This window comes from Cyprinus carpio, chromosome B22, assembly GCF_018340385.1.
Source record: "Cyprinus carpio isolate SPL01 chromosome B22, ASM1834038v1, whole genome shotgun sequence".
Taxonomy (NCBI): domain Eukaryota; kingdom Metazoa; phylum Chordata; class Actinopteri; order Cypriniformes; family Cyprinidae; genus Cyprinus; species Cyprinus carpio.
In genome coordinates this window covers 17,915,102-17,937,215 of record NC_056618.1, presented here as the reverse complement: position 1 = coordinate 17,937,215, position 22,114 = coordinate 17,915,102, and the positions used below count along the sequence as shown (strand labels likewise).

General features: G+C 36.8%; 1 protein-coding gene, 1 long non-coding RNA gene and 1 pseudogene across 2 annotated transcripts; all 3 read right to left on the bottom strand.

Annotated features, from left to right (window-relative positions):
- Positions 1-3,463: 3,463 nt before the first annotated feature.
- Positions 3,464-4,519, bottom strand: LOC122141545. Its single transcript, XR_006157896.1, has 3 exons — positions 4,293-4,519; positions 4,099-4,194; positions 3,464-3,564 (listed from the first exon to the last, which is right to left on the bottom strand). It is a non-coding gene; the product is annotated as an uncharacterized LOC122141545 (long non-coding RNA).
- A 36-nt stretch (positions 4,520-4,555) lies between these two features.
- On the bottom strand, positions 4,556-16,633 carry LOC109085254 (annotated as a pseudogene).
- A 1,913-nt stretch (positions 16,634-18,546) lies between these two features.
- LOC109088701 lies at positions 18,547-22,074 on the bottom strand. The gene is made up of 3 exons (XM_019102851.2): positions 22,053-22,074; positions 20,096-20,425; positions 18,547-19,246 (listed from the first exon to the last, which is right to left on the bottom strand). The coding sequence occupies exons 2-3, from the start codon at positions 20,382-20,384 to the stop codon at positions 18,930-18,932; spliced, it is 606 nt and encodes a 201-aa protein (XP_018958396.2). The 5' UTR covers positions 20,385-20,425; positions 22,053-22,074; the 3' UTR covers positions 18,547-18,929.
- Between the last annotated feature and the right edge of the window lie 40 nt (positions 22,075-22,114).

The following is a 22,114-nucleotide window of genomic DNA, read 5'->3' as shown; positions in this document are numbered from 1 at the left end:
TGTCTATATTGGAATAAATAAGGTGTTAATGGGGTTAAATTTGGGTTGTTATTAGCCTAGAGGATAAGTAAATATAGGACAAAACACATGGGCTAACCTGACCCAGCAGTGGGTTGCTTATTTAACCAGCATAATGGGTTGATTTTACCCATTCATTTTTACAGTAACAAACCTAATGTTTTAACCTCATACATGAATTAGTAATTACAAATTAACTTTATCCTCTAAGACTGTAAAATACATGACACAACCACTAGATATGTTCCTTTATTTTTGATGAGTTCTTAATACAGCACATTTCATACAGTCTTTAACATGTAACATTGCCTGCATTAGATGCATTTAACAAACAATTTATATGAAGAAAAGTAAAAGTAAAGTAATATCAATAAAAATCAAACATAACATTTCTGGTTTTGAGTCAAAGCGGATCATGAACTGAAAAACATGCAATCTTCACTTCCTGCTTCACTTCCTGAAAGAATATGCAACAACAGTGTACAGTGTGGAAAATATTTATTTGATCCCCTGCTGATTTTGTAAGTTTGCCCACTTACAAAGAAATGGTCTGTAATGTTTATGGTAGGTTTATTTTAACACATAGAGAAAGAATACCAACCAAAATTATGGTAGGTTTATTTTAACAAAAATACTGTACATAATTTTTAATATTCAGTATGAATCAATAATATTCATGTGTTCACTAGCATGGGATTTCAGTGCAAGCTTGAGAAAATCTTGATACCAAAATAGTGACATAATTAAGTTCTTGCTTTTGCTTTCTGAATGATTTAAAGCCTTTATAAGACACTGTTTTTATTTTTCTCTGCTGATTAATCACCGGTGGAGCTGCAGAAAGTCAACTGGCATTCTGGCACTGGTCATTAATGCTGGGATATATTTCGCTGCATGCAAATGTATCTTGCTGCGGTGCCTTGAGACCCTGGTCCCGCATAAGCTCTGGGTTTTTATCACTGCCCTCCGCCCTCCCAGGGCAACCGCGGTTAGTTTTGACCGTGGTGGACCCGGTTCTCGAAAAGCTGGCCCAGTTTATTCCCTTGCCCAAATTACCCTCAGCCAAGGGAGACAGCGGTGGCCGTTGTAGATCCGTCTTTTCGGTTACATGGCCTCCCGATGAAGCAGTGGTTGTCCGACAGGGGACCCCAATTTGTGTCAATCCCAAATTTTGGCCCGAGTTCTGTAGATTACAGGAAGACTGTAGAAATTTGTAATCCTCGTTTCATCCCAGAGCAATGGTCAAACCGGAAAGAGCCAACCAAGATTTGGAAAGGGTGTTGTGATGTTTGGTTTCCAAAAATTCTTCCTCCTGGAGCCAACAGTTGTCGATGGTGGAGATGCACCCGCAATGCCTTACCCTTATCCCAGCTCTGGACCTATCACCATTTGAATGTAGTGTAGGTTACCAGCCACCTGTTTTCCCAGTCACTGGAATCCGAAGTCGCGGTCCCCTCCGTTCGCAGCCGTCCCAGGGTGTCCACCGCACTTGGACTAGAGCCAGCGAGACTCTACTCCAAGTGGGGGAGCCCGCGCCTAAAAGGCTAAAAGCCGATCGCCACGAGTCTGGAAGCCTCCGGTATCACGTCGTGGGTCAAAAGAAAGTGTGGCTTTCTACTAGAATATTCCTCTCCGGCTCCAGGTATCTAATAAGTTGGCTCCCAAATTTATTGGCCGTTTCCTGTCACCAAGATCATTACGTCGGTGGCAGTCAGCAAACTCCACTCCTCATTCGTACAGGAGAATTCATCCATGCTTTCATGTGTCTAAAATAAAGCCCGTTTTTTCATTCCCCTATTAATCCGCCTACCCGGTCCCCCAGCGCGACTTGTAGATGGGAGACCGCTTATTTGGTCAATGGCATTCTGGACTCTAGGCCGGAGGGGCCAGTTCCAGTACTTGGTGGACTGGGGAAGGTTACGGTCGGAGGGAAAGTTGGGTACCTGCTAGGGGACATCCTGGATCACTCTCTTATCGATGATTACAATCGACAGGTAAGGGGTTCTGTGGATGCCAGGGCGTCCTTAGGAGGAGGGAACAATCCGCGGTTCATGGATCTTACCGTCTCCTATACTGGTTTGTTGTGACGATCATGTTAATTTATTTCATAATAAGGTGTTACCCGGTAATCGGCTGATCAGCAGCGGCAGCTGCAGCTCGTTACAACAGCCTATTTAATGCCCGTCGTCTCTTGTTTGTCAGATCGTTGTATGAGGTCCGCGTGGTGTTTGTCTGTTCGTCATTCAGCGTTCCTGCTTCATGCTCTGTTTCCTGTTTGGTCGTCTCTGGATTACTGCCATCATTGCACGGATACCTTGCCTTCACCAACTCCACCAATGCACTCAAGGGGAGTGTTAGTTCCTCCCTGCATCTCCACCAACGCACTCAAAGGGGAAGTTGTTGGGTCTTCACCACTTCCACCATCGCCTCAAGGGAATCTACTCACCTGTCGGTGCTGCCCCGAAGTCCCTGCGTCATTCTCCAAGAACCATTCATCATCGCCTATTCTTAATAAACATCATTATTACTTGCAGTTGCCTCCTGTCCTTTATCTCGCCGTGACAACATATCTAAACAAACTATGCAGAAAATATCAAGCCATTCTAAAAATTTTACATAAAAATACACAAATTATGCAAAATGTATACATTATGTAATCAGTTATGTATTATACCACAGCATTAAGTGATAATACTGAAAACAGAAAATAACAATAGTCATACTACTGTACAGGATGAGTATATGTAAAGATTGTTAAATCGCACAAAATTGAGTATTAGTACAATTTTATGGTAATTAAAGCTCAAAAATATTACAGTCTACAGTAGCATGTTTTGCTGAGCTCAAGCTCACAGATAAAATGTCAAATAACAGTGAACAGATTCCAGCATTAGAGCTCAGTATTTTAAGGATTTTAAAGCTTAAAACTGACAAATAGTATGACATAACTGATGGTTGGAAGAAAATAGTGGACTTAAAAGAATACGCAACACCAAACATTCATGCTTTGGGGGAAAAAAAATAACAACAGCTTCCCCGTAAATGTAATTTCATATCACGTCAGAGGAGGCTGGTTACACTCCAAAAAATACTGCACATAATTTTTAATATTCAGTATGAATCAATAATATTCATGTGTTCACTAGCATGGGATTTCAGTGCGAAGCTTGAGAAAATCTTGATGCAAAAAATAGTAACATAGTTAAGTTCTTGTACTTTTGCTTTCTGAATGATTTAAAGCTTTTATAAGACACTGTTTTTATTTTTCTCTGCTGTTAATCACCGGTGGAGCTGCAGAAAGTCAACTGGCATTCTGGCACTGGTCATTAATGCTGGGATATATTTCAATGCATGCAAATGTGTCTTTGTCCGACAGAGAGATATTTTCAAATATCAGTCAAATATTAAATTCATTCAGCTGAGTTCTTCTCTGTTTTTGTATTGTTTTTTAGAAGTCAAATCCAGACATGTAAATGCTGTAGTGAGACAGTTTGATCAGCGACGCGTGACAACTCTGGAGTATACTGCTTCCTCTGTCCCATTAACTCTCTGAAAGACAGAACAAAATTACTTTAAGAAACAAGGCTCACTAAACAAAAGACTTCGATAAGTTAAAGTCATTCATTTCATACAAATTGCGTGTTATTGTGGTGTTTATAGACTGCAAAGAGAAAGAGACCTCTGGGCCCATTTTTTTCCATCCAAAAATACTAATTGTTAGTGTTTAATTACAGACCGTAAACTCTAAATGCTCCTAACATCATGCCCAGAATATCTTCTATATTTTGACAGGTTTAAGTGATCATTATTTTATAGAAATATATATTTTCCATGTAAGATTACTTAAATTTCATTCTGTTCCTCACACAAAGCTATCACATGACTTCAGAAGACTTGGAATATCACACAGTCACCTGGACTGTATTTGTTTTGTCATTTTGCAGCTCGACAGCCCCATCCTCAGTAATACTGAAAAAAGTGACCTGGGTAATGTTTAAAATTTCATCTTTTATGTTTCACAGAATACACTAAGTCATATGAGTTGTGGATATGCTGATAAATGGTGTTTAATGAAAATCTTACCTTTTTTCTTATTTTGTATTAAAAATCCTGTTTCAGCATATTGTACTACTACATATTCTGTCTGGAATGTTTCCACTGTAGGTTCAAAACCATTTCCTAAAGTTTTAGAGTTAGGATAGGGTTATTTCTCAATTACTAACATTTGTTTTAATGCAAAAGTACTAATGCTTATAGGAACAGAAGACAGGGCTTACTTTTTTGTGCCGCTCTTCTGCATTTTCTGCAGAGAAAGTACATCACACTCACGAGAGCTACAACCAGAGCTACAGCAGACACAAATGCAGCAAGGATATAATTTAGAAGAAACCATTCTAAAATGGAAAGAAAGCTGTTAACTTTGGCCTCACATCAACAGTGCATTTACAGACCCAGAACAAATATACTTTCTATATACTTGATGAAACAGAGAAATTCAGTTTACTATTGAATTACCTGCACATGTGTGACAGAGTTGAGTGATGTCCTGATGTGTGGTCTGGTTTCTGATGGGATTGTTGATCACACAGCTGTAGGTGTTATTATCCTGATATTCCACCTCCAGAGGTAGAGAGAGACTGATGCTGAGATCAAACACACTGATGCTGGACAATAAACTGTTTCCTTTGTACCAGGAGAGAGTCACATGACTCACATTCACAGCTGAACACAGCAGTGAGCAATACTGGTTTGTTGAGCTTTCAGATAATGAAGAACATTGTGAAGAGTCTCTGGTGATGACAGGAACAGGCAGACGAGCTAGAAATATAAAATATTATTTCAGGAACAATGCATTATTGACATCTAAACAATTCAATACAAATTTTATAAAACTCACATTGTCATCTTGATTTCTGGTTTCTGTCCAATGCTTTCTCACAACCAATTTGTACATATTTTATGAGGTGGCTAATTTGTATGACCTCACTTGTACGATTTTGTACGATTTGTCTAGACCTCAGGGACGGGTAGGTTTAGGGGTTCAGGCATTGAGAACTTTGTAATATACATACGATTCAGCAAAAAAATTAGCAAAATTAGCAACCTTGTAAAATATGGACGAATTACCATGAGATCCGGTTGTTTCTGTGACATCAGCAGCCAAAGAGCTCAACATTCAAACATTTAACTTACTAATATCCTAAATAAGCAATCATAATCAAAAAGTTTTAAAATAAGCGTCATGTTTAACAGTCTTGCATTTGATGAATGTTTTTTATAATGAGAGGATTCACAGCTTCCAGAATTTGGGACTGAATAAAACTCCGTGTTTTGAGTGGTGAGTGGATTCTGACTAACTGTAATGCCTCTGATTGGCCACTGTGTTCCAGAAATCAACAAATGTGTCTAGGGCCTCCCTGCTGAAAAAAATACCTAAAACCAGCCTAAGCTGGTTGGCTGGGTTTGGCTGGTCATCCAGCCAGGTCTTAGCTGGTCAGCAGGCTGGTTTTAGAGGGGTTTTGGCCACTTCCTTAGCTGGCCAGGCTGGGAGACCAGCTAAGACTAGTTTCTTCCAGCTTAGGCTGAATTTAGCAGGGTTTTTTTTTTTTTTTTTTTACACCTGGTCACTTTATATTTTTGCTCTGATCTGACAGCAATCAAACTGTGAAAAGACGAGGTGTAAATGCCGTCTGAAATGCTTTCGAGATTAATTCAAATCCGATCTTTCAAACCACTTCAGGGGGTGGTCTGGGATGCATTCAAAGTTGAAACTGAACAATTATAAATGCATCTAACTGTTGAAACCACATGTTAACTTTACTCCTCCCAAAATATTAAAATAATAAATGTATGAGAGAGTGTTATAGGCTATATGACATGTTATAGTCAGATATGACAGCGTTAATGCAACTCGATGAGTAGCTGAGTATAATGTCAGCAAATAACCAACGAGCAAACTGCCGCGAAAGAAACTGTTCATGCAGTTGCTTGTTTTCTTACACTCAGCAGCATGCAAGTATTGGCTTGTATAGCATTTATTTTGTCTCCTGCTTTATTGGGGGGTAAGTTCATATATGTTATAGGTACAGCAGCAGCAGCGTGTCTGTGGATATATTGGTAGTAGCAAGTCTTGGTCTGCCGCAGCAGCAGCATATTCTATTCTGCTAATACCAAACACATTAACATTGCCATGCTTATTACTGTGCAAATCTCTCAGAGAGTTGTCATAACAGAAATATTCTTGTGTCAGTACAAGCAAAATGAAAAATGTGCTGAATTTTTTAAATATTTTCTGTTTTCACCTTTGACTTCTGGTGGTGAACTCAAAATATAACAAACAGTCTGAATTAGCATGAGAATCTGTTTACTCACCATAGACAATAACACTGAAATTCCTGTATGCAGTTCCCCTCTTGCTGAAGATGGATAGTTTATAAAGTCCAGAGTGTTCAGTTCTGATGTTTCTGATGGTCAGAGATCCAGTTTGACTGTCCACCTGGAGTTTGTATCCAAATTTCACTTTACTGTTAAACATATGAATGACCTGCTCTTTGATTTCAGCTATAATGAAAGTGTTTTGAGGTCCAAAAATCCAAAGCATCAGATCATCTCTCTGTACCTTTAACATCATTGTTTAGAGTGACAGAATCTCCCTCAGTCACTGATACTGACTTCACTTCACGGTGTATCACTGCCAAACACACCTGGAGAAAACAGATAGTCTCAGTGAGTAAATAAAAACCTGTTTCAGATCAATCAGGAAGAAGGGAGGAAGATCTAATCTCAAATATGTCCATACTATTACCAAATTATATTTCATAAAAATGATATAAAACACATACCAGTCAAGATCAAGAGACCCAGAGAGAATAAAGTTGCTGTGCTATTCATTTTCATTTATTAAGGTCTCTTTGATTTTTGTAACTTTCAAATGGCACAATTTAATGGCAATGTACTCCTCTCTCACTCTCTTTTTATTTTTGTAACTTTCTATTTGTTCCTCTTTATCCTATCCCCTCAAATTCCTGTTTTTTCCTGTTTTTTTTTGTTTGAATTTTTAATATATTTTATCTTTAATGTTGTCTAGCTGTTCTTTAATTGGCCATAATTTTGCAAGAAACTGTATTTTAATTAATTACACTGTTAGTCATGTAAATGCTGATGATAAAATGTGTGAGACATCACCGTGATTTGAAAACTACTACTTTATCGCAGTAAACTTCAGAATCAGGAACATCAGCACAGGGACAAACTAGATACAGGGCCCTGGATTTACTCACAAAACAAGAAATGCTTTCCAATTTGATTCGACTAGACAGCAGATGCTGATGTTTGCCATGTTCTCTATTGTTACAGCATTGAATTTCTCAGTTGTTGGGGTTTGCTTATTATCATTCTTGGTGGATTAAAGAATTAGCATATTGTAGAAGGTCTGCATCATATGACCTATGCAAAACCTAATCAAATGGGTATTTGATATTCCAAAAAAAAAGATTATGAGCATTTAGTGTTTACCACTATAACCTGCTTCAGTAGAGCAAAATGTGCTTACATAGGATTTTTATTGGGGTTACACATAAAGTCAAGGTCATAACAACAATCCCTATTTGAGATTAAAATAAGTCTAAATTGTCTTTAAGTCTAAAGGCTCATCTATTAATTCTGAATGAAAGATGACCCCTAAGCTCTTTTAACTTAATTCTGCAAAACATTTTCACATTTGTTTCTCTCTCTCTCACACACATACACACACAAACACACACACACACACACACACACACACACACACACACACACACACACACACACACACACACACACACACACACACACATTCTTGTTTAAAATACATACCCCTTTCACCAAAAAAAAAAAAAAAAAAAAAAAAAAAACAGTGTGAGTTGGTCCCCTAAAATATCTAAAACGTGAAAGATCTCATGTTTATTCTTTAAAAAAAATAAAAAATGCAAAGTGAAACAAAGCATTAATACATACCAGTGTTTGTGATAGGCATGCCAATGAACTGAAATTATATTTTCATTCCAGGAAAATGTTACTGCTGCAGTGGCAATGCTGAAAGTGTAACAGATGGTTATATCTTAAACTCGGAGGTGAAACATCAGGACACGCAAACAGCTCTGTTATTGAACATCCATTTATTCTTCTTTTCTCATTACAACCCTATAACCTTTTTTTCTGCCCAGGAGTGCCCTCTAGTGTTCTGTTGGTTACACTACATCCCCCCCTTTTAGTCTCAAAATCTCATTATTATTATTCTACATACTTATATCCCCATGGTTATATATTTTCTTTTTTTTTTTTTTTCCAGGGAACAAACATCTCAATAACATAACATTGAACTTTCTTTCTTAAGCTGGAAGCCAGGGTAGACTACCTGGGCATTCCTGACTCTGCTGGAAGGGGTTATTCTGCCCTTTTCTTGACAGCAGGTCTACCTATGCTAATTCATCTTATAAGTCCATTCTTTCTGGTGGACGGGAAATCCTACCTGACCTTGTCACTGTAACGTTGACCTCTTGCTGAGTTGGTTCTGGAGAAACAGTAAGATGAAGCTCGATTCCTTCTCCAGTGTTCCCATCTCTGTTTCTACACGATAACGATCTTGGCGTTTGCTGTTTCCCCCCGGACCGTTCCAGTGGTTTTCGGCGCGTCCTGATCCACACTTTCTGTCCAGGTATGATGACTGGTAGATTTTTTAAGCTCTGTGTCTAGATCTGAATGTTTCCTGTTGTTTCTCTTTTAACATCCTATCTTTCTTCTGAACACTTTCAGGTCAGGCCATCTTGGGGGTGAGAGATTTAGGTGGAACTGGGACTGTTGACCTTATTCTTCTCCCCATCAAGAGTTCTGCAGGTGAGATCCCATGAGCCAATGGAGTCGATCTGTAGGCCAAAAGAGCTCTCTGAGGGTCTTGGTTCTTTCTCAGCATTTGTTTTACTGTACGCACCACCCAGCTCTGCCCCTCCATTGCCTGGAGAGTGCGTGGACTGCTTGTGACATGTTTGAAGTCATAGTCTCGTGGAAAACTCTAAGGACTGCACATGACGCAAACTGTGGACCGTTATCTGTCACCAGTGTTTCAGGGATTCCAAACCTGGCAAAGATGACCTTCAGCCTCCACTGTTGTTGCTGTTAGAGCTGAGTTTTGGCAAGTTTTGCAACTTCAATATATCCTGCGAGAAATAGTCAAACCACCACCAGATAATGTCCTTCCCCATTGAAGATATCAGCTACACTTCGCTGCCAGGGTCTCACTCAGTGCTGGTGTTGGCATCAATTGCTCTGTTTTCTGCTGGGAATGCTGACAGCAGATGTCGATCTCTCCACTAACCCTCTCTTACATCTCTTATAACACCTGGCCACCATATAGATTGCTGTGCCCTTGCAATGCACTTCGGCCATTCCTTGGTGACCTTGATGAAGTCTTTCGAAAGCATCTCTCTCTGCATGGGTTTTGGAATCAGAATGCGTTCTCTCCTTTCAGTAGGATACCGGCTTGCCGCGGGATATTCTGGTCCCTATGAGACCAGTATGGCACGAGATGTTCCGACACCGTTTTCTGATGGTCTGGCCATCCTTTTTTGTGTATACTGTCTTAGTTGTTGGCAGGTTAGATCCTCATTCTGCATTTCCTGAATCTGTTTCAGTTTTGTTTTTGTTGCAGGGATTTGTTGAACTATGAGATCCACAAAACTCTGCACTCATCCTCCAATGTTTCGTTTTCTGTTGATTTTCCAGGTCCCGATGGCTTCGTGACAACGCATCTGCCGCGTGACCAGTTGTTTTCCTGGAACGTAGAGTCAATATAATATCACATATATACGCTAAAAAATAAAGTTTTGCAAAGGAAAATAAAGTTTTGCAAACAAAAATTAAAGTATTGAGGAAAATAATTTTGCTTTTTGCAAACAAAAATAAAGAATTGCAAAACATAAATGATACCGTGCGTAAAGCAATGATTTTGCAATACATATTTTCCATGGTCATATCTACAATTTTATTTGCAACACTGATTTTATTTTTGCTTGCGGGGTCAGTCTAGTTTGAGCTTGCGCTGCAGTTTTTCCTGTGCGCTTTATTTTTTTCTGCGCGCTGTCTCGCTTTGTGACGCTGTTTTGGCGATGGGGGTGGAGTCAAGGGGCAGGGGCGCAGTACAACATGCCTCCCTGGAAGTGAACGTCATCGGCCCGAGACGCAGCTCACTGATCCAGGTACTGTCATGATGAGCTGGAAGTGAAGTCAGTGGATCGCTTCCTTTTATTCACTTGCATTAAAACATGCATGGTTTCGCTTTTATTAACTTTATTAACAAATGTATATGTGTATTAGCAGCGCTTGCTCGCTAAAGAAGTTGTTACCATGCACATCTATTGTTTATTTCTCTCGATGTGCACTCTTTACTGGCATAAAGTTGGCTTGACGTTGGACGCTCGATATTCGCAAATCTAGGGACCGTCTCTAAAGTTACTACTATACACTTCTCTAACGTCAATAGCATGCAAGGAGAATGACTAAAAGTCATGAAAACAACGGTTAACTGTTCATCCAGGTGTCAGCTATAATGCACATCTTTTATATTTTTGATAATTATTAAAATAAACTAAATCATATGTAAAATATTGCTAATTTCATTACACTTTCATTAAAGTGCACTTTAGAGGATGAATTTAACAATAACCCTATAATAATAAATACTAGAATTATAAATGAATAATTCGCTAGTTTCATTTGTAAATGAAAACACTAATTTAACAAAGAACGCACTAGGTAAGCAATACACGTAATTAAAAAAGGGGAAATAAGCATAACAATAAATATAAAATATAGCCCTATTTAATATAATATTATTATCAATTATTATATACGGTTAGCCTATATGAATAAATGAATGATGCATTTATATAGCGTTTTATAATGTATTGTTGTACACCCAATTGGGCTGTACGATCATGTGGGGGTCTCTCCTCAACCACCAGCAGTGTGCAGCATCCACTTGGATATATATTATATATATATAATGATAAAAATAATAAAAAGCCTTATATGCACATATATTACATAAAAAGACACTGCATCAACGGACTGTGGGATGGATAAAAATATTTGATCAATCTCTGATAATCTCAGGTTGCTATGGTCACGCGGGTTTGTTTATGCATTAAACTCGTGGCAAAATTAAAACCAAAAGATTCGAGCTTCATTTTTTTTTTTTATCTTACAATGACAGTCATTTATTAATTTATGCCAGGAGTTATGTAAATGAAAAACGAAGTCGAGATCGATATAAAACTTGAGTCAGTAGACCCTTTAATGATGTAATGCTATAATTCTATGAAGTGAATTGCATAATTTTACATTAAAACTAGCAGTAACTCTGAAACTAATGTGAACAAAGAACGCTTCTGTAAGCTTACGCCCTCCCACAGGTTAGATCTTAAACAAACACTGTTAATACACATGCAGTTAACCAAATGAAACAATACACACATTTAATGCTATAAAAGTGTGTGACTGGCATAAAGTTGGTTTGACGTTGGGCGTTCGATATTCGCAAAATCTAGGGACCGCTCTAAAGTTATATGCGAAACTACTATACACTTCTCTAACGTCAATAGCATGCAAGGAGAATGACAAACAGTCATGAAAACAACTGTTAACTGTTCATCCAGGTGTCAACTATAATGCACACCTTTTATATTTTTTTGATAATTATTAAAATAAACTGTAAATCAATTGTAAAAATATTGCTACTTTTCATTACATCGAATGGGCTCTCAAATTTAAAATATGCCATAATTTGAAGCTCAATAGCATTTGAACAGAATGACTCCACTTTCATAAAACATACTATAAAGTGTTCATCTAGGTGTCAACTATAATGCACACAATTCATTCATATTTTTCATAATTATTCAAACTGTAAATCATATGTAAAATATTGCTACTTTTCATTACGGAATGCACTTAAATACAAATTTAAAGCTCAATAGTTATTTTGAACAGAATGACTCCACTTCTCATAAAACATACTGTAAAGTAAATTATCTTTCAGAAATCAACTATAATGCACACCGCTTCATATTTTTCATAATTATTCAAATAAACTGTAAATCATATGTAAAATATTGCTATTTTTCATTTGAGCTTTTGAGCTTTAAATTAGTGTTTACTACCATTTGGTAATGAAAAAGTAGCAATATTTAAGTACATATGATTTACAGTTTATTTTAATAATTATCAAAAAATATAAAAGGTGTGCATTATAGTTGACACCTGGATGAACAGTTAACAGTTGTTTTCATGACTGTTAGTCATTCTCCTTGCATGCTATTGACGCTAGAGAAGTGTATAGTAGTTTCGCGATGTAACTTAGAGACGGTCCCTAGATTTTATGCGAATATCGAACGCCCAACGCCAAGCCAACTTTATGCCAGTAAAAGAGTGCACATCGAGAGAAATAAAACAATAGATGTGCATGGTAACAACTTCTTTAACTTGAGCAAACGCTGCTAATACACATATACATTTGTTAATAAAGTTAATAAACTAAAACCATGCATGTTTTAATGCTAGTGAATAAAGGAAAGCTGCATCCACTGCATGCATCTGCTCATCATGACAGTACCTGGATCAGTGAGCTGCGCCTCGGGCCGATGACGCCACTTCCAGGGAGGCATGTTGTACACGCCCTGCCCCTTGACTCCACCCCCATCGGCCAAAACAGCCACAAAGCCGGTAGACGCGCCAGAAAAAATGAAGCGCGACAGGAAAAAAACTGCAGCGCAAGCTCAAACTAGACTGACGCCAAAAAAAAAATCAGTGTTGCAAATAAAATTGTAGATATGACCATGGAAAAATATGTATTGCAAAACCATTGCTTTCGTACAATGTATCATTTATGTTTTGTAATTCTTTATTTTTGTTTGCAAAAAAGCAAAATTATTTTCCCTCAATACTTTAATTTTTGTTTGCAAAACTTTTATTTTCTCTTTGCAAAACTTTTATTTTTTTTTATGCGTGATATATGTGATATATTATATTGACTCCATAGGACCAGCTGGGACACATTTGATCATGCATGTCTGACAAGGAACAGGGCAAGGGAGTGAAGTACACACGACACGGACTGACTCAGAAGGTGATCACTACAGCTACTTACAAAGATGTTAATGTGGAGGTGTCAGCAAATTACTTCTAAGTAAAAAGGAAGTGGCTCTTACTTACATATTATTAGCTATCTAAAGCCAACTTCCTCAGCGTCTAGAATTAAGACTTGTATTTTTACTCAGACTTTTCGCCTTATTATTGGCTGCTGACGCTTTATTTCCTCATTTTGTCTGACCTGAGTTATTGTTTTTATCCAATGTCAAATTTAATCTAGTTGCAGTCTCTCTGAGAGCTTTGCATCTCTTATGCCCACTACAATACGGTCTCTGATCATGTCCTCATGAAGGTCGCTTATATCTGCAGTGTTCATGAGCTTATACACGCCCGTGATAAAACTTCTGCTGATTCGCCAGGCTGTTGAAATTGCTATTGAATTTCGGGCTTCATAAATAACATTATGTCTACGATAAAGTGCCTACTTAAAGCCTTCTTGACTTCTTTCATAACTCTTTTTCTTCCTCGGCTTAGGGGTAACGATTGCATTATATCGCTACCTTTCTCCCCCATAATGTAAAGAAGAGAGTTTACCTGGTATGGAGGGTTTTTCTGCAAGGCCCGATGTTACTCTGAATCGCTCAGTAAAGCCGGGCAAAGATCCACTGTGGCCATGAACTAGGCCTCTGGGCCGGGTTGAAACTTCCTCGAGGTGCCAGTGAAAATATCTGATCCATATTTTGACTGTTCACTTACTCTTAATCTCTGAGCGCACTGCACCGTCTGATCGATTCGTTTTTTTTTTTACTTGGCCTGTTTCTCACTTGCACTTTGGAGCACCGTTTCAATTTCCCTTTTTTTCTTGGTAGTCCGTAAAAAGCGCAACATCGCATTCTTTTCTCCCTCAATTCCTTATTTCATTCTTTTTCCAGGTTGTGGAAACCACTTCTATGACACCCCATGTAACAGATGGTTATATCTTTAAACTCGGAGGTGAAACATCAGGACACGCAAACAGCTCTGTTATTGAACATCCATTTATTCTTCTTTTCTCATTACAACCCTATAACCTTTTTCTGCACAGGAGTGCCCTCTAAGGTTCTGTTGGTTACACTACAGAAAGAACTGTTTAGCCTGCGAGATATGAGTATTTTGCATCTTTGATGATGGTGAGTGGTTTTCTTTCCAGAGATGACTGTGAAAGATATATCTTCTGTTTAAGCCGGCTGGCAAATATAGTATGTTTACAGTATATTGTTTGTTTTCAGTATATTTTTTTAATATATATTTATATTATTTTAGCTTTTTTTAGTTATCTTTTACACTTAATAATAAACTTTTTGCTTTAAAAGCACAGGATGTAAAATCATGTAACGCTGCTTATGAGATGGAAATTTTAGGTGAGAAGTGGTAATGGAATGGAAATTCTTATGACCAGTTTATTACTTAATTGCTAGATTGTGCTCTAAAAAATTATGATTATTTTTATGAATGATATATTATTTTGTTTCTTGATAATGCATGTATAATGATGTTATTTTTTTTTTGCAGATTAATAATGTTTTTTATCAGTTTTTTACTTAATTGCTAGATTGTGCTCTAAACTGTCAAACCCCCCCCCCCCCAACTGACCCTTCACAAAAACCCGCCCTCCTTAGTTACTGTTGCTATGTCTGACAAACTATGCTGCTCTCACCATACACATCATGTTCTCATGCAGTAGAAAATACATTGCAGAACAAAGAAACTGACAACATGCCGACAGAGAAGACAGAGCAGGTTACTTCTAGTATGAAACAAGGTCTCAGCTTTAAAATGTTGTCATTTTTTTAAAGAAATTCAAACAATAAATACAGTTTTGTGGCTCTTTAATATGTCATAACAGATCACTGTATTAACTTATTAGATCATTCAACAAATGTATCGATCGTCTTTTGTTATTAACTTAAAGCACAAAATAAACATGAATGAACATCAGAAAGTTTTTTTTTTTTTATTTTGGAAAGTGGAGATAAGTCTGTGCACAATTTTTCAAGTTTACTCCACCAAAGTTTTTTATGTTTTCTTGTGTAATTTTTTTGACTGTCCTGTGTAATTTGTTTGTCAGACAAAATGGCAGATTTATCATTATGATTGGTCAGATCAGCTGTCAATCAATCTGTTTGTGAAGGGTCAATTATGAATTCTCCGGTCAAGTCAGTTAAGTTTTATTTATTTATTTATTGTTTTTAAATATAGATTTTGTGAAAGAGCTCTTTAAAGTATTAAATAGGAAAATGGTGTGTCAATAATGCAAAATTACAATATGTTACCTTGGAATTATAAGGTTCTGTCTGCATTCTGAGCAGTTTTGAGATATTGAGCTTCAAAGTTTTTTGCATTCCATATAGCAAAAATTATATGGGGAACAAGTTTCTTTAAAACAAAAAAATGACAGGGACCCTAAATGTATTCTAAATGTACAATATCAAAAATCCTCCTACAATATTAAAATCCTCTCAAATTTGTAAATGGGGATTTCTGGAATGGGTCAAATGCAGATGGAACAAAACACTTTTCGCTTGGAATTATGAGGTTCTATCTGGCAAAAATGTTTTAAAACATAAAATTAGTGTTGTAACAATGTGTTGACATGCATGAAAAAGTTAAATTTGGCACAGGAAAAATTATTTGGCAGAATTTTTGACAGTATCAGTATGGCTGAAATAACAAGCTAACATTTATTGTTGTAATTAAGACCTAATCAATTAAATTGATGACTTGACTCTTAAGGCTAAATATTGTAAAATTAAAGACATTAAGAATTAAAAAAAAAAAAACTGCAAGAAAACAGACAATGCTTCTGCAAAGGTGTTTAACAAAGTTTAATAAACATTGAAAAAAGTTTAACTGATTATTTATATATTTATATATATATATATATATATATATATATATATATATATATATATATATATATATATATATATATATATATATATATATATATATATATATATATATATATATATTTCACATTTAAAATATTTACATTACTTCAACTATGCAACAACTCAGTTTTTACCAACAATGTAAAATGTTACTGTAACAATCAGTCCACTGAAGGCGAGTGCAGTTTATTGCAGTTAATATGACATTACATATTCCCCCCTCCAAGGGCGGCTCCTGACGCCCAAACAAACTAACCCCAGAAAGTCCAGGAGGGAGTGAGGAGGCGGAACAGGAGGGATGAGGCCAGGACCTGAAAAGGAAAAGGCCAGACTGGAATGGCGGCCATGTCGTATGGATCTCCTCTGAGCAGCCATTTTCCAAAGAGAATCTTGAGGGCAGCCATTTCATGACGGAGCTCTTGAATAGTGGCCATGTTAGAGAATCTCTTGAAAACGGGCATGATGTGGAGCAAGACCATTTGGCAGACGAACATGAGGACTTGCATAGCAGCATGACGGTGCAAACCCTGGCATGTGAGCAGGTTCTGGAGTAGCAGGTATGACATGAGTAGACTCTGGCTTGGCAGGCATGGTAGTACTGCAGGATCGCAGTGTACCCCATCCGCAATCCCCACAGCAAATGATGAACCAGCTAGCAAAAGAGCTCTGGTCAATATATTCCTCTAGGCGACCAACAAACCTTTCCCCAGGCACTGAGAACTAATAGGTTCATTTAAACCTATTCGGAAATGTCTTAAAGCGCAACGGCCATTAAAACCCACAAGATGAGACAAACCACAAAAAGTCCTCCCACATAGTCCCCAATGGCCTGATCACGGACCTAAGGCTGCAGGAGGCTTGAAACTGCTGCCCGCATGATTGGCGTCGCAGATTCTGCGGATCAATCAGTCCACTGAAGGCGAGTAGCATGAACCCTAAGTGCGTTTATTTTATGCGAAACCAAAAATCCAAAACATAATCCAAAACAAGATACACACAGACTTTGACTAGAACAGACTTGATGTGGCATGAACAGACTTGACTCACTGACAGCAGGTTGCAACATTACGTTAATACACAACAAAACACAATGGCAAAAACATGACTATTTATACAAACAATGAGGGTCACATGACAAGAACAAAACCAATGGGAACAAGACACATGACTAAAAGCAAACAATGAGAACAAACAGAACTGATAATCACATGACCAGACAATAACCAATGAGAACATGACACATACACAAAGCAGAGATGAGGGCAAGGGAAGCATGACACAAACAGCAAATCAAAACAAACTACAAAATAAAAGACATGAAAACAAGAACATGAACCAAAACCCAAAACAGACATTACAGTTACATTTCATCTCACTTAATGTAGTATACACTTTAATTCAATTCAATTCAAATTTATTTGTATAGTGCTTTTTACGATACGAGTCACTGCAAAGCAACTTTACAGAAAATTAATTTTCTACAATATTTAGTAGTAGCTTATCAGTGATGACTGTCAGTTTATATGCATATGGCAGAAATGTATGGAAAAATCAATTAAAGACGTAATTAAACAGAAGATGAACACTATTAATCACTATTAAAGACAAAGTAATTGTCTTTAAATAGGGAAAACATGGAAGATTTTGGTGGCTTCTAAACTGATCCCTGTTTGGATCCTAAGGAATGAATGGTGCTAAGCTAAACGCTAAAATAGTGGAGCCGCGCGCTACAGCTGTCTATATAATGAGAGTGTTGTAGGTCTGTGTTTTACTGTGTTTACCCTCTACGCTCGCACTTTTCCACAGTTTTACAAGCCCATTTCTAGAGTCTTTTTCAGAAAGCTGTGAAAGACTAGTGTTGAAAACGGGGTTTAATGACACTTTAAGAGGAATTTCAGAAACCTTGAACCACATATTCAGAACAAGAGCATGTTTTGTGTAAATCTGAAGGAACAATTAGGAACAACATAGCTCCTAGTAATACTGGTACAGTAGAAAAATTTAATGAAACTTTAACGGTTAAGGTTATGTTTGGTTGAAATTTCTTTTTATGTGAAATATATTTGAATGATAATAATATTTACAGCTCATACTGGTTCAGTCTCAGAATGATTTTGTTTCAAAATTGACAGACTCATGTCTAGACCAGCCTTTCTTCTATAATCCAGCAGTTCCGGCTTTACACTCTGTATAGAGCAGGGATCCTAAGGTTTAGCTTTAACACTAAAATCACAGGCAGGTGAGTTTGATCAGGGTTGGAGCTAAACTCTGCTGAGTATTGGCCCTGGTATAAAGACTATTGTCCAGGTGAAAAGGTTTTAACAAAAGCATGTTATCATTAGAGACCACGGTGAGTTAATTGCTGATTAGCTAAGGACTAAAAAGACGCAGTATTAGAAGCTTGAATTTTTTATCTTTAATTTTTGTATGTTAATGATGAAAGTATATTAATGTTATATGTTATTGTTATAGGTTATATTCTAGAAAAAATGGTAAAACTGAATGTTCAGTGGTTAGGCAGCTGCCATTTTTGATTCCAATGACCTAGACCAGAAGCGAAAATTTATAAGCAAAACCAGACAAACTGAACACCAAGAATTTTGCCTGTTAGCCCAATGTTTGTTTTGCTTGTGAACAACAGCGTCTGTAATCTTATTTAACATGCATATGTGAATTTTAATGCTTGTTTATCTCTTTTTCCAGTTTGAACATATATTTGTATTACATTTGAACATATATTAGCATTTAATGTATTTGTTGCAGGTTAACAGTGAGAGTCAGAATGAACTTGATTGTACTGTGACACAAGGCTTTGTGCCATTTTTACTGTAATCAGAACTGACCTGATCATAGGCGCTAATCTCACATACCTCCACATGGCTGACAGAGTTGACTGATGTCCAGATGTGTGGTCTGGTTTCTGATGGGATTGTTGATCACACAGCTGTAGGTGTTTTTCTCCTGATATTCCACCTCCAGAGGTAGAGAGAGACTGATGCTGAGATCAGACACACTGATGCTGGACAATAAACTGTTTCCTTTGTACCAGGAGAGAGTCACAGCACCCACATTCACAGCTGAACACAGCAATGAACAATTGGATGCAGATAATCCTTTTGATAATGATGGTGATGAACAGTTTGGATAGTTTGTGATAATGACAGGAATGGGTAGATGAGCTAGAAAAGAAAAGGACAGATAAGAACAGAAAAATGCAAAATTAAATAAATTATTGACATATTTTCAAAAATCCAGTTCAGTGTTGTAAGATTTACAGAACCTTAGACACTTTGATCTTCTGAGACGGACAATACACACACAGTGCATTAACATACAGACATCTTTTCCACAACTCACTGAGAGAAAATGCGGGAAAATGTATCTCTCACCTATGCAGACAGCTGGTATGAGACTCAAAGTGTTATAAGATTAAAAAGATTCAATACAATCAAAGAGCGAAATAGAATAATCAAATGTCAGAATAATAATAATTAAAAATGAACAAACAATGCATTGGCATTTCAACCTAAATTCAAGGTCATCATAAAATGAAGTCAGATTAGAATTGAATTCAAATAAAAAAAAAAAACTTTGCGTGCCGAAAAAACCGAACACGCAAGAAACCTTCAGCCCTCCATTGGATACCTTCCTTGGACCAATTAAGTGAGCCTTACAGTGTAGATCAATAAATGGAAAAATATGTCCAGATACTATGGAATAAATTTTACAGAATAACAATTATTAATTTATATCGTCTTTAAACATGAAATAGTCACACAGTCTCTTTTTTTAAAACAATAACTCTTCAGAAAGGGGAAAAATTATACTTAATGTGTCTATAAAATTAGCTCATTCTGATTGTACATATATCAACGATGTGCAATGAGCATTAATATCCATGTCCTAAATGCTTATTAAATTTGTTACATTATGTGAAAATGATCATCTGTCATGTGTAGGCCTATATTTCTCTCACACACTGAGTGATTAAATAACCATTCATGACATGAATTATTCAGTTTACTCACCATGGACAGTAACAGTGAAACTCTTGTATATGACCCCTCCACCAATCACGGTTAGTTTATAAAGTCCAGAGTGTTCAGTTCTGATGTTTGTTATGGTGAGAGACCCTGAATGATAATCCATCTGTAGTCTGTCTCTGAATATTTCATTATTATCATATATAGAGATGACCTGTTTATAGATTTCAGCTATACGAGTGTCTGAATTGTTAATGCTATACATCCACAGTATCTGATCATTTCTCTGTACTTTAGTAACATCAGTACATAGAGTGACAGAATCTCCCTCCATCACTGATAGTGACTTCTCTTTAACTGTATCGTCAAACACACCTGAAACAGAGAGGGGCATCATTGATTATAACAAAATTGTGTGGGCACATTGAAGTAGCCTGCTATTTGTATGCAGATTTTTTTTTTTTTAAATAATGATAATTAAACAAATTGAATTAAAAAAACATTTCTTTTTATGACAAATTATGAAAAGTAAAGCAATATACAGTGCACTAGCAATGTATTATTAAAGAAGAAAAAGTTACAGTCAGTAGTAGCCTACTTGGGGTAGGCTACCCACTCTTGAGCTGATTTTAATCAATTAAATAAAAAATCATTAAGAAACAAATACAAACCTTAACCATATGGTAGCACATCCTAAAAGATAGCATCTGTTAATTGTGATCGTCTGAACTTTTCTAACTTAGGAAGCAATGTGCCATATAACACTCAAGCTCCTGTCCCTTTAATAGCGAACGGTAGTGTGCCCTTTTAGTCCTATCGAGGTGCCAGCGAGCGTGATTTCACCAAGTACAAATTGTTCCTGGATCAACATCCTTGTTGATCCAGGAACAACATTCCAATCAACCAATCATAATTGAGATATAGCCTAACTTTTCAGGAAATAGCCTATCTGTTTTAGGCTTACGATCAGGATATGGTGCTTCTACACTCTTGTTAATCAGCTATCATTTCCCACTGATTTTAAGAATATAAGTATGGGTAGGGTCAGGGCTGCGTTATCCTAATGGGCAACATGGGCTGCAGCCCAGGGCCCCGAACACTAGGGGGCCCCCAAGACAATTCTCTTTTGTTTAGGATTGCCAACCATTCCAAATAATGCGGAATCGTCCCGTATTAAAGGCATCAGAGAAGCCTTTCCATATAAAAGCTATATTGAACGCGGTAGCAGTTCGTCCCATATTTGTATGCATTTGCGAATCAGTTTGGGCAAATGCAAAGACGTGAGTACTGATCGTAAGCACAACATCCAGCCGATGTTTCATAGAAGTTCAGTTGTGCTTTCAGATGTTATGCGCATATGTAATTTCACAGTATGTCTTACTTGGCAAAAAAAAAAAAAAAAAAAAAAAAAAAAAAAAAAAAAAAAAAAAAAAAAAAAAAAAAAAACCCTGCGGTGTCAGCTTTTTTTGTGATGACGTTTTCATCACATTTTTTGCAAGATTAACGACAGAGAAAAGCTTCTTAAATCCACTGGCTCCATAGCAAAAATACAATTTAAGGTGTACACCTTTCAAATCCAATCTATAAAGGTAATAATTTGGCACCGGTCGGGAATAAAGCGCCTACCAAAATCTAACAAAGACAAAGAAAAATCATTTCTTTCCTATCTACAATATACACGCACACACTTACATTTGCCGGTCATAAAGTCTCTGATATTGCCAACTGAATTATAATGGAATAGCCTACTCTAGTAATGAAATAAAAATACACAATCCGTGGAATATAGGCTATACGTTTGGCCACGAGTTAAATGTTTTCAAATGATTATATATATATATATAAAAAACTTTTTTCAAATGCTTTCCAAATGCATTTAGCCTACACTAAACTAGGCTATAACAAAAAAGTATACGTTTACAGTGGGTTTTAATTTAATAACAACCCAAATTAAATCTGTCCGTTGCTCCTAACTGATAAAAATAAATGTAGCTATACATACCATTTATAATCAGCTGTAAAAACAGAATATTTATGTGTTTTTATTTGTTTTAAAAACAGAAT

Coding starts and splice junctions, on each gene's coding strand:
- LOC109088701 (XM_019102851.2), bottom strand. CDS start 20,384: ATGGAGGGAGATTCTGTCACTCTATGTACTGATGTTACTAAAGTACAG. Junction 19,247..20,095: donor TTTCACTGTTACTGTCCATG/GTGAGTAAACTG, acceptor TTTCTTTTCTAG/CTCATCTACCCATTCCTGTC.